Source organism: Hypanus sabinus, chromosome 1 (genome assembly GCF_030144855.1).
Source record: "Hypanus sabinus isolate sHypSab1 chromosome 1, sHypSab1.hap1, whole genome shotgun sequence".
Lineage (NCBI taxonomy): Eukaryota > Metazoa > Chordata > Chondrichthyes > Myliobatiformes > Dasyatidae > Hypanus > Hypanus sabinus.
The window spans coordinates 90,102,350-90,114,900 of NC_082706.1; the positions used below are offsets into that span (position 1 = coordinate 90,102,350).

At 41.8% G+C, this 12,551-nt stretch overlaps 1 protein-coding gene across 7 annotated transcripts in view; it reads left to right on the forward strand.

Annotated features, from left to right (window-relative positions):
- Positions 1 to 12,551, forward strand: part of LOC132395291 (sperm-associated antigen 1-like) — a 151,397-nt gene that overhangs the window by 100,023 nt on the left and 38,823 nt on the right. For all 7 annotated transcript variants that reach the window (XM_059971684.1, XM_059971703.1, XM_059971721.1 and 4 more), the window contains one exon: positions 11,274 to 11,476. In XM_059971684.1, the coding sequence (XP_059827667.1) occupies positions 11,274 to 11,476 (203 nt within the window). The remainder of the gene's footprint in view (positions 1 to 11,273; positions 11,477 to 12,551) is intronic.

Consider the following 12,551-nt stretch of genomic DNA (forward strand, 5'->3'; position numbering starts at 1 on the left):
CAGGAGTATTTCTGCTTTTGGATCCAGTTCTGGGATGTGTTTGGCGATGTGGCAGAGTTGTGGCTGGTGTAGCACTGCGCTTGGCGTCGGGATCTTAGTGCGGTTATTCAAAATTTCATTGCACTCTAAGAGTGGAGGGAGACAAATGACGACTTTACCATCCAGGGACTCGAGCTGGAAGCCTTCTGCCTTCCTTCCATGAGTTTCCTCGTTGCCTGAGCAAATTCTAAGGTAGTATGGGAACTGCTCGCTCTCAATGTTGAACAATTTAAAGAACTCTGGACTGACTAGTGAGCGATTGCTCTGATCGTCCAGAATTACCTAGGCTTTGATGGCCTTGTCTTTGGTACACCTTAGTGAGGCAGATCTTTGAACAAGAACGGCTTGACTGAGCTTGACCGCAAACTTCTGTACAGCTCGAGCTGATAAACTGTTGTCCTGGAGTGAGCCTCTCCCTCCTCGCCGTCCTGTTGTGGGGGTGAAGGAGCGTTGTCGGTTTGCGGTAACGGGCCGGGATGCATAGCCCCATCGTGATTAGTGCTATCACATTCCGGACACTTCACAGCGATCGTACACTCTCTAGCAAAGTGGGAGGTCGAGGAACAGCATTTAAAACATATTCTTTTCTCCTTAAGAAGGGCCATCCTCTCTTCAAGGGGTTTTTCCCTAAACGTTCTGCATTTTCTGAGGGGGTGGGGTTTGTTATGCAATGGGCAATTCTTGCTAGGGTCGTGGTTAGACTTCAGACTTAAGCACCGAGACGGGTTTATTAATGTTGAAATTATTCGAAGAGGATTTATCTGGCTTGGTGTAAACTGTACTGCTTCCTTGACCCATGAGGCTAGGGTCATTTGGCTTCTTCGCCTCCCTGCACACAAACCTAGTGAAATACTTAAAGGGAGGAAATCGACCATTGTTGTCTTCTTTGGTGCGTAGAGAGAAAACTTTGCTGCTTGCGTTGCGCATGTCTCGACCCCCACCTTCCCATTTCTCCAAACCAGTATTTTCCCACAGGACGCGGCAAAACCGGATGTGACGTCATCGCATGCCGCAATATCTCACAGACAACTTTAAACAATCCTAACTTTAACTAGAATGCTAACAAACGAATTACTAAGCGAAAATATTATAAACTAAATAACTGCCATAAAGGCAGCACACTGCTATTGTGTTGAGTTTCTTTGTGTACTTCAAACAATGGCAACTGAAACTGAGCACAGAAACTGCCGACATGGTTTGGAAAGTGCCATAGTTGCCAAAAATCGGCTGCAATAGCTTCCCATTGGGCGACTGAAGGGCAGTGAAGGAACTCTTGGCTGCAATGCTTTCCATAAAGCTTTAAAGACTTCTGAAATTATGGAGGACACTGTGCTTGATGCCAGTTTGTAGCTAGCTGCTAGAGCCTGTTGACTTCCACTTGAGGCTAAAAATCAAAATGCATAGGAGGAAACGTGATGCTACCAAGCGGACCAATCACAGTTGTTGCGGTCTGCGTTGCCGCGACACGTAGTTACATTCCTAGGGAGGTGCGCATCAGGCTATGCATAGATTTGATGCAGAAGTATAAATTGGCCTTAAGTCCTGCTGCAATTGCTTTGCTTCCTCAGCACTACCTACTACTCCACCTAACTTTATATCATTCGCAAACTTGGCCACAAAGCCATTAATTCCATTATCTAGATCATTGACAAACAAAGTGAAAAATAGCGGTCCCAATACTGACCCCTGAGGAACATCAATAGTCACTGGCAGCCAACCAGAAAAGGCCCCCTTTATTCCCACTCACTGCCTCCTGCCTATCAACCATTCCTCTGTCCATGCCAGTATATTTCCTGTAACAGGATTTTATCTTGTTAAGCAGGCTCTTGTGAGGCACCTTATCAAATGCCTTCTGAAAATCTAAGTAAATGACATTCGTTGCCTCTCCTTTGTCCACTCTGCTTGTTACTTCCTCAAAGAACTCGAACAGTTTGTCAGGCAAGATTTCCCTTTCCAAAAATCCTGCTGATTTTGACTTATTTTATCATTGGTCTCCAAATACCCCAAAACATCGTCCTTAATAATGGATTCCAACACTTTCCCAACCACTGAGGTTAGGCTAATTGGCCTATAATTTCCTTTCTTTTGTCTTCCTCCCGAGTGGAGTGATATATGCAGTTTTCTAGTCCTCCTGGACCATGCCAGTGATTCTTGAAAGATCCTGACTAACGCTTCCATTATCTCTTTCAGGACTCTGGATGTAGTCCATCTGGTACAGGTGACTTATCCACCTTAAAACCTTTAAGTTTGCCCAGCACTTTTTCCTTTATAATAGCAATGGCACTCTCTCCTGCTCCCTGACACTCATTGACCACTGGCATGCAGATGAACAGCTAACTCCTGTACAGGCTGGGTAATCCAGTCCTTACCATTACAGCTCTCCAGTCCTCCCATGATCATATCCTCTGGTAGTTGCATAGCCCATCCTGTCATTAATTCAAAAGCAGTAAATCTCGTCCCACGAGCAGTGATCACTCATTGTTTCATCAGCACTGTTAGTAATACCCTAGACCAACTAGCCCCTGTCTCCATTAAAGCCTTCATTAGGCTCCCTTTTAAGGTACTTTTCATTCTCTCAGCCATGCCAGAGTTCTGAGGTCAGTATGGAATGTGCATCTGTTTCTCTGTTGGTGTAAAAGTTTCTTCCACCCTGGACTCTGTAGCGCTATTCCCTACTCTCTTCTAAGGTACCTGCTGCTGTCTCGTTACAGGGGGAGATTGTGAATCTTTATTACGAGTCCCATACTCATCAGCTGAATCATCCCAATCTACAACGTGTTCTGGGGATACGTGTCGTACATTACCTATCATCCGCCTTGAAACTGGGGAGATCTGAGCTTGTTTGGCAATCACTATTCTGTGGTAATTGCTCATTAATGCTGTTACTATTACTACAGCCTTTTCATATTTGCCCTTCTCTGGTCCCTTCTACCAAGCAATTTGTTCAGAGATTGTTCCATTCAGATTATAACCCTTTACCATATTTTGTATCAATTTACAATTATGGGCACTACTGTGTGTCTGGGGGATCCTTCTGATTCCTTCACTACTTTCTCAGTTTTCTCCAGCTTCCTTTTTTTCTCCCTTGGCCATATGTCTGTGTCATTTCCAGCTCCCACGTCTGTATCTCAAATAGTTGGTTAGTCAATTGATGTCGCAAATCAATTGCAACCTATAACTGCCTGGACCCCATCTGCTAGTCACTAACCTTACAGTGTCTGGACATCTTACAGTGTGCACTTCCCACAGATACAGTCAACTGGGACACCATGGGTGTCTCTGTCTTCCCACATCTTGCAGGAGGAGCATTCTTCTGCTCTGACTGCCATTTCATCTACACATCCAAAGGTCACGATTAACAGGAAAATAAAAACTCTGTCCTGATTCTGACCTGCTATCACCTGTGCCTCTTTACCCAAGGCTTTACAGCCAAAGCCTCGCTACCTCAGCACTGACCCACTTCCACAATAGCCACTCCACATGACCCTACCACCTTTTTATTGACAAAACACATGGCAACTCAGCCAGTCTGAAATCCTCTGCTGTACGGGATACTGCAATTGGAGAACAAGCTGTCAATAGCAAAGAATGTTTTTAAAACTGCTGGCTCCTCCTCTGTTGCTCCAGCTGCTGAACTGGAGAAAAACAAGATCAATTTTAATCTTTTCCATGAATTTAAACTGTTGCTTTTTTTTGTCTAAATGACAGTCTGTTTCAAAAACTATTACCTTTCTGACACAGGCAGATCTCTGGCCCTAGCTGTGCCCTCTGTCTATATCCATTTATTGAATTCTGGAAAAGGAGCCTTTGTAGTGTATAGCCTAAGACCCTGCTACACTTGGTTATTCCAGGATCCGAAGGTCCAGCTGGATGCCCAATGTGGCATACAGCAGTGAGACAGTCAGTCAGTGTTAATTGTCGGCTGGATTATGCCGAACCTGACCTGCCGTGCATGTTGTCCCACTTACTAATATAATGCCAGAATTGGGTTAGTTATCACTGACATATGTCATGAAATTTGTTGTTTTGTGGCAGTAGTACATAAAATATACTATGAATTATAATTTTAAAATGTATACATATAAATAGCACAAAAAGAACGCAAAAATAGTGAGGTAGTGCTCATAGGTTCATTGTTCAGAAATCCAATGACAAAATGGTAACAAGCTATTCACAAGACTTTGAGTGTGTGTCTTCAGGCTCCTGTACCTCCTCTGTGATGTGTAGTAATGAGAAGAGGGCATGACTTAGGTGTTTGGGGGGGGGGGGTTCTTAATGACGGATGCCATCATTTTGTAGCATCACCTTTTGAAGATCTCCTTGATGGCTCGTCCTCATGATGAAGCTGGTTGAGTCTACAATCCACAGCAGCTTTTTCAGATCCTGTGCAGTGGCCCCTTCATACCAGACGGTTAGAATGCTCTCTATGGTACATTTGTAGAAACATACTAGTCTTTGGTAACGTACTAAATCTCTTCCAACTCCTAATTAGATATAGCGCTGGTGTGCCCTCTGCATAATTCTGTCAATATGTTGGGCCCAGGATAGATCTTGAGAAATTATCCACTCCTGTCTTCTCGATGACAACTGGTGTGTGTTCCCACGAATTCCGCTTCATGAAGTCCACAGTCAGATATTGAGTGCAAGGTTGTTATTGTGTCACTACTCTACTAGCTGATCAATCTCACTCCAATGCACTAATCATAATAAATTTAAAGCTTTTATATCTTTCATGTTTATGTAGCAAAGAATTTTCCTGTAATGAAGTGAGTTCAGTGCTGACAACTGGCTCAGCTAGTCTATGCACAGCAAGATCCCATAAGAATGTGATTATGGACTAGCTAATGGTTGTTAATACTTTTTTTCTTTGTTTTTTCTCTTTGTCCCCATATGTTTTCATATTCATTCATCATCTCTCTGTTTAAAATTGCTGTAGATCAGGGGTTCCCAACCTGGGGCCCATGGAGCCCCTTCTTAATAGTGTTAGCCCATGGCATAAAAAAGGTTGGAAACATTCATTTTATATGTACCTTCATTCCACTGGGGTTTACATGTGATTTGTTGCAATCCCTCTGACCGCAAACTCATCCAGGTGTATTCTTAATGTGCACCTTGCGTTTGCAGGCTAATTTCTGCCTTGTGTGCAATTCCTTCCTTTCATATGCTGTTATTTCCCTCTCCAGTGCTCATGAAAACACATACTATTCATGATTTTTCTCCACAAATTTTGCCAAGTACAGATTAGATTACATTAGATTAGCTTTGTACGACAGACACCCGTCAAAACATAGGGTGAACTATGTTGTTTGCGTCAACGATCAAAGGTGTGAGGATGTACCATCACCATGCTTCTGGGACCGACTTACTAACCCATATGTCTTTGAAATATGGGAGGAAGCTGGAGCATACAAACAGTGGTGGAAATTGAACCCCATCACTGGTGCTGTAAAGCATTACGCTTATCACTACGCTACTGTGCTGCAAATAAGCAGATACTTTGGTACTGTATTCTTTTTCACACAAAATAGTGAACTAATGTTGCGAAAACCTAGCATCTTACCCTATTTAAAAATATGGCAAATTCCTACCATCCCACTTTCAAGAACTTCTGAGTTATTGAGTGACAAGAAAGAATGTAAAAAATTCAAAGTGGTTAATTTAACGCATATTTTAAGTCTGAGTTGAAAAATACAGTTACCAAGAAATATTTGTTGATCTCTTAGAGATTTTGTCAGATATAACTGGGAGGGAATGTGCAAATAGTACAAAATTTGATAAAATCAGTGAGTATTAATAGGCTGGTAAACCTTTCCTGGGTAAGTATAGTTTAGAACAAATATTAATTCCCCTACCTGCTGAACCACAACACACTTCCCTAAAATCACCAACTATTCTTTACTCACGACTTGCACTGGTAGGTCTCCACGCCTGTGTGATTGGATATTTTTCTGTCCCTCAGTAATTAACGGGTTGCTCAAAATTCCTAAACCGCTCACCGGCATTCTGAAAATACATAAAAGATGCTTGCTATAGCCATTGGACAAAAGCAACTGATGTACCATTCTTTTTTTTCAGAATCAGATTCATTTACTTATCACATGTGCATCCAAACAAACAGTGAATTGTATTGTTTGTGTTAACAGCCAACACAACCTAACGATGAGCTGGAGGGCAGGCTGTGTCACCACACATTCCAGCTCCAACATTGCATGCCCATGATGTTCAGTAAAATTTGAAAATTAACACCAATAATTTGATTTTAAAATGCTTTGAAGTAAAACATTTGAGGAGAAACGAAACCAGTCCTACAGAATGGCAGATATTTCAAGTGTACAAGTAGTTTATACATTGTATACAGTACTTAAAGCCCAATGTACTAAATCTCTCACCTTTAGAAATGGAAGATTTTCACAGTGTAAATGTGATGTTCCAGTTATCTTACTCTATAAGAAATGCATACAAGTGCCAGGCCATGACATCTTCTAACAAGCCAGTCCTGCCACCTAACCTTGATGTTCAATGCCTCACCATTGCTGAATACTCCTCCGTCCTAGAAATTACCATTCATTAGAAATTCAACTGAAGCAGCTATACATGTACATTGTTTAAGTAGTTAAAACTGCCCAAAGCATCCCTGGCACCAGCCTACCTGTCATTAAGGACATATATACAGAAAGATCAGTAACTTGATGTAGGATCCCATCCACCCTTCTTGTGGACTGTTTATCCCACTCCCATTAGGGAAGAGGCTATGCAACATGCATACCAGGGCCACCAGACTGAAGAACAGTTACTTACATCAAGCTGTCAGGCTGTTCAACACCACTACATGTACGTCACCTAGCATCACTTTACAATCAGTCCGTGTATATAACAGTTACTTATACATTGTGTTTTAAAGGATTGCTTTTTTTATATATTCCGTTCTTTATTCTTACTGTGTTTGTTCTTTTATGCTGCATCTACACTCCTGTACTGAGGAGTCACAATAAACTATCTTGAATCTTTATCTTGACAAAGATGGTATTTGAGTCATCAAAGAGCCTTTCCAGCGTCCTCAATATACAAAGCAGGAGTGTAATTAAATGTTCTCCGTCCATTTGGATCAGTGCAATTCAATATCATTTTGTTTAGAGATGCAGCACAGAGAAGGCCCTTCACCGCTCAGCAACCTACCTATTAACACTAGCCTACATATGGACAATTTAACAATGACCACTTAGCCTACTAACTGGTATGTCAATGGACTATGGGAGGAAACCAGAGCACTCGGAGGAAATCCACGTGCACACAGAAAGGTCATACAAAATTGTTACAGAGGACGCTGGAACTGAACTCCGAACTTTGATGCCCCATTTTATTGGTATTTTATCCACCACCTTAAGCATTAACTTCCTCCACCATTGTAGCTATAGCATATGTCATTTCCAAATCGTAGTGCATTTGGGTTGCTGCCATTGTACCTCCCAAGCCTGTGACATTTATCACCACAAAGATCAAGTGCACCAGGTGCAAATTTCCTTCAAGTCACGTATCATCCTTTGAACTGTGGACCAACCCATAGGTCTATAGGTATACCAACCTATAGACTCACTATCAAAGTTCAGAGGTATGTTGCTCTCTGTCAGCATAACTGGATCTGAATTCTGCCAGAAATGTTTATATCTTTGCACTTTCAGTACTGAAAAAATATGGCACTACCTATAAAACTGGCCCATTTCTGCTCCTATGTCTTATGGTCTTATACTTTTATGAAAGAAATGCCTGCTTGTAGTAAAAGAATACTGAAGCAGAACAACAACACCCTGAAGAGCCTGCCCCTTCTCAAATTCTCAAACTATACCATTCAACAAACAACATCTCTTTCATAAGGAATGCAGCCACATCATCCTATTAATATCTTTACTGTGCCCTTCACAAATATGCCTTATACTTTGCATGTAACTCAGAAATGCTGTGACACCCAAGCATTCCTTGCGCATATTTGAAATTCCGTGGAAATTAGTTAATAATAAACAAACATCAAGTATCTAGATTTTGTTTCTTAAATGATCCACTTTGGTGATGTTGTAATGACTAATACTTTAAAACTAGCTGGCTGCTATATATAGGTTTTAACTCAACAGGGAGCATATGAACTAACTAGTTGATTGATATGCAAGCGTTAGCACCACTTTGTCGGAACAGCTGTACCTGGATAAATCTGTTGCAATTTGTGGGCATTGCAAGTCTATGTTTTCAACAGCTTATAGGAAGCTCACATGGGGCTCAGTATGAGGGTGCTGGAATCCTGCGAAATAGCATCATCAACTGTATTCATATTGTAGTTTAGAAGTACAGACTTCCTGAGAAATAACGTCATCTTCTATGTTCCTCTCTGGCATGCCTCTGTAACAGGAAGCCACCTCTAAAGTCAAAATGACGGCAGATTTAATTACATACAAGTAGGACATTTGATCTAACCACTCCATACTGTTGTTAAGTTTTACTCAGGCTGCTTCAGTTCTTCATCAGCATAACCCTCCATACTATCGGAGCATAAGACGTAGGAGCAGAATTAGGCTGTTTGGCCCTTCGAGTCTGCTCTGCCATTCTATCATGACTGATTTCTTATCCCTCTCAATCCCATTCTCCTGTCTTCTCAGGAAGAATCGTGGGTTATGGGGAACTGACACAGAAGAGGAGTTGTAGCCTGCATAGATAAACCATGATCATATTGAATTGTGAGGTAGACTTGAAGATCAAGTAGCTTACTTCTGTGCTTTGAAAAGTATATGATAAACAATTATATAATGTTGATGGAACATGCCAGTAGTGGTTGAAAAGTTTATGGTTACACCACAATAGCATCTAATCAGTGTAAGGCAATTATCGGTAAAGAAAATTAACTACTGAGCTATACCTGGACAACATTGGATTACATATTTCAGAATATTATACTCTGATTAATGTGGTGGACAAGTCTGACTGTCATATGTCCTGATGAATGTTCTCAACCTGAAACGTCAACTGTTAATTCTAATCTGACCTGCTCCAGTATTTTGTGTGTGTTGCTAGGGATTTCAATACATTAGAATAGGTTTAGAGAAGTCTTAAAGGGTGATATTAAGTGCAAAAGGACAAGCAATTAATGAAAATTCAATGGTTAAACCGTCTGTTAAAAAAGAAATAAGTTGACGCGGAGGGGGTGTGTGTGTGTGTGTGTGTGTGTGTGTGTGTAAACCCATTACCCCAAAGTTAACAAATCATATAATAACCATATAATTAATATAATAAATGAGACTGATAGTCATTTAGTCAAGTCTGATTCTTTGTGACCTCATGGATCATATGGTTTTCATGGCAAGATATGGAAGTAGGTTACTAGACTTTTCTTCCACGCAGATACTGCTGCTGCCCAGGTTGAGACCTGGGTGGGTTTGAACTCAGGACCATCTGCCTTAAAGATCAGTGCTGATGCCACTACACCACCAGCTGACCCAAGTGTGATGGTAGAAATATAGAATTAGCATGTCCTCTGCAAGAGACTGAACAAATGCATTTCCAAATAATACAGATAATTTTGAGCCATTTGTTACTCTTGAAAGAATTATATCAATGTTCAGATCCAGATTCATTTATTTGTCAAATATAAATGTATTGTTTCCATTAACAACCAACACAACTTAAAGATATGCTGGGAGCAGCCCCCAACTGCCACCACACATTCCAGTGCCAACATTGCATGCCCGCTGAACAACACAAGCAACAACAACAGAACAATGATAACAAAATAATATTCTTTGTTCATGACTCAGGGCCTTGCAGACAATGGGCAGAGACTTTCCCAGTAGACTTGCAGATCCAGGGCTTCAGCCAATGAAACTCAACTTAATTTTCAATAATTAGAATTAAGGATTGCACAATAACATAGCTTGATTTCTTTTGAGGCATAAGATTTTGGTTAATTTTAAATGTATGAGAGAAGAGGGAGATGGATTATAAATTTGATGCTAACCAGCCTTCATCTTCCACTTTAAGATATGGACAAATAATCAACTCTCTAGATCTGGTTCATTATATAAATATTTTAATTAGACTGCATGCTCCAAACTTAACCATAATTTGACTTTCAAAGCATAAAGGCAGAGTTACACAAGGCTCAGGTGAAGGTAAGCCTGAATGCAGTTGGATTTACAGCTCTGTTTCTGAGTAAGAGAGACTTTCCTGCTCAACTCACCTAAGCAAACCCCACTCCCCTCCATGCCACATGCTTCCTCTATACAACTAGACACTCCTTGTGCTCTACCAACATTAACTCCCAGCTCGCCATCAAATTTCTCATTTGCCTTTGATCCGTTGTTGACAATCTTGAGCAACAAACACAAAATACTGGAGGAACTCAACAGATCAGGCAGCATCAATGGAAGAGAATGAACAGTTGACAGCTTAGGCCAAGACCCTTCATTTAGACTGGAAGGGAACGAAGAAGAAGCCAGTATAAGAAGGTGAGCTGTAGGGGAAGGAGTATAAGTTGGTGGGTGATAGCTGAAGTCTGGTGAGGGGGAAGGGGCCACCTTAACTCACTTCCATATTATATCTCTAGCTCTACACCTTGGAGTATCAGGACCAGATCTACACTTTTCTGCAGGAATCTTCATCTCGTACATCTGACAAAGAGTATTTTCATATCATAGCCCAGTATGCCTTGAAGGGTCTTGACCCGAAATGTCGACTGTTTATTCCTCTCCATAGATGCTGCCTGACCTGATGACTTCCTCTTACATTCCGTGTGTTGCTGTGGATTTCCAGCAGCTGCAGAAACTCTTGTGTTTACTGTCATCTGTAGCTACCAACCTTCATATGATCCTCCCTCTATCCTTTCTTCTGTCTTTCCTTTTGACTGCACAAGGTACATGGTAGAATAACATACATGAAATGGTGGAGAAATTCAGCAAGTCAAGCAGCATCTATGAAGAGGAATAAACACTCGATGATTCAGGCCGAGACCCTTTATCAGGAATGCAAGATCGAATATTGCTGTCCGATAAATCTGGCCTAATTCCCTGCACAGCACATTTTCAGGCACTTTACAATTTCTAGAACTCTGTCGTTCTTTAACTTAAGACATCTGTGGCTGATGCTGAAAATTTGGTTAGCACATTTAGAAAATCTTGTATTAAGGAGTGTGTTTTCTAAAATTGTTCCCTTGACTTGTTAAAACTATATCCAGTGACCATGGGATTGCCTTTTAGGATAACTAAAGCATTAATAGAAGAAGATGGATCAGAGTGGAGAGAAAAGTTGTCAGCAATCCCAGTGGTCCCTGTTTCTGCACAGATCCATAGAGGGGAAGGCAATTCTATAACCACTGTAATTGGAAACAAGTCTCAAATTGCCAGTGGGAGCGAAGATCAAGTTCAAGGCTGCAGCAACGGTACAACACATCCAGACTTGGGTAAGAAAATGGCTATTTAATACACAAAAATATTTGATTTTTGATTTTTCAAACATTCCATATCTTAGCTTGCCTACAGAGCTACAGTAAGCATTACTCAGGGGACAAAAGCTGTTGCATTTGCATATGGTGACCTTCAGTTAATGACTAATAGTCAAACTGTTAACCTTGGAGGGACCTTGGATTTTGTAGCAGTGAATCCCACTGCAGGAACTGAGCATCTAGGTCGGGTTGATCTATAGTAGCAGTAACGGCCGGCTGGTGGCGCAGTGGCATCAGCACTGGACTCCAGAGTGAAGGCTCCCAAGTTCGAATCCAGCGGTTCCCCCCCCCCCCCCCCCCCCGTGCCGGGTTGAGCGTTGAGCTAGCCACTTGACCTTGTTAAAAAAAAAGTCAAGTCAGGAACGTTCGTATTGTAACCCAGTTAATCCGAAAGACAAGACACGCCAGACAAGAACGGCTGACTGTCTGGTGTGACACAATCACTTGAATGGAGCGTGATGCTCTCCTCGGGGGATGTCTATTAGTGGGCTTTCAGATGTCTGTAGAATCAATCTTGGATCCCCATATTCTAGTGCAGCATTGGCAAAAGTAACCACTCATTTGTAAACTCAACATCACGGATCCTGGGCTCGTTCAGACCTCATAGTCCTGTCCCCCTTCGTCACTATTGACAGCCACGGGACCTTATCCAGGATGGTTGGGTGGATTTCCTTACTGTGAAAACCTGTTGTGTAACTGTGACATGGGGGAGGGGGATGCATGGGCTAACACCACGTTGTCCATGACAGATCGAGGTCAGCGTCCAGCTGCAAGGAATGCATGCAATAAGATTGGGGACCCTTCAGTTGTGCATCTCCTCCACCTTCACTGACACTGATGATCTGTCATTATCTTCTGCCAGCACCACCTTGAGGACTTGTCTGTGACCTCCCCCTTGATTTTACCCCCATTGGTGACCCTATCAGGAGCTAAGCACCAGGTGGTGTCACTCTCAGGAACTCAGGCATTCACAAGCCTCTCCATCATAACAAGTTGGCAATCCTCAGAGATGGTTCGATCTGTAATGTGCTAC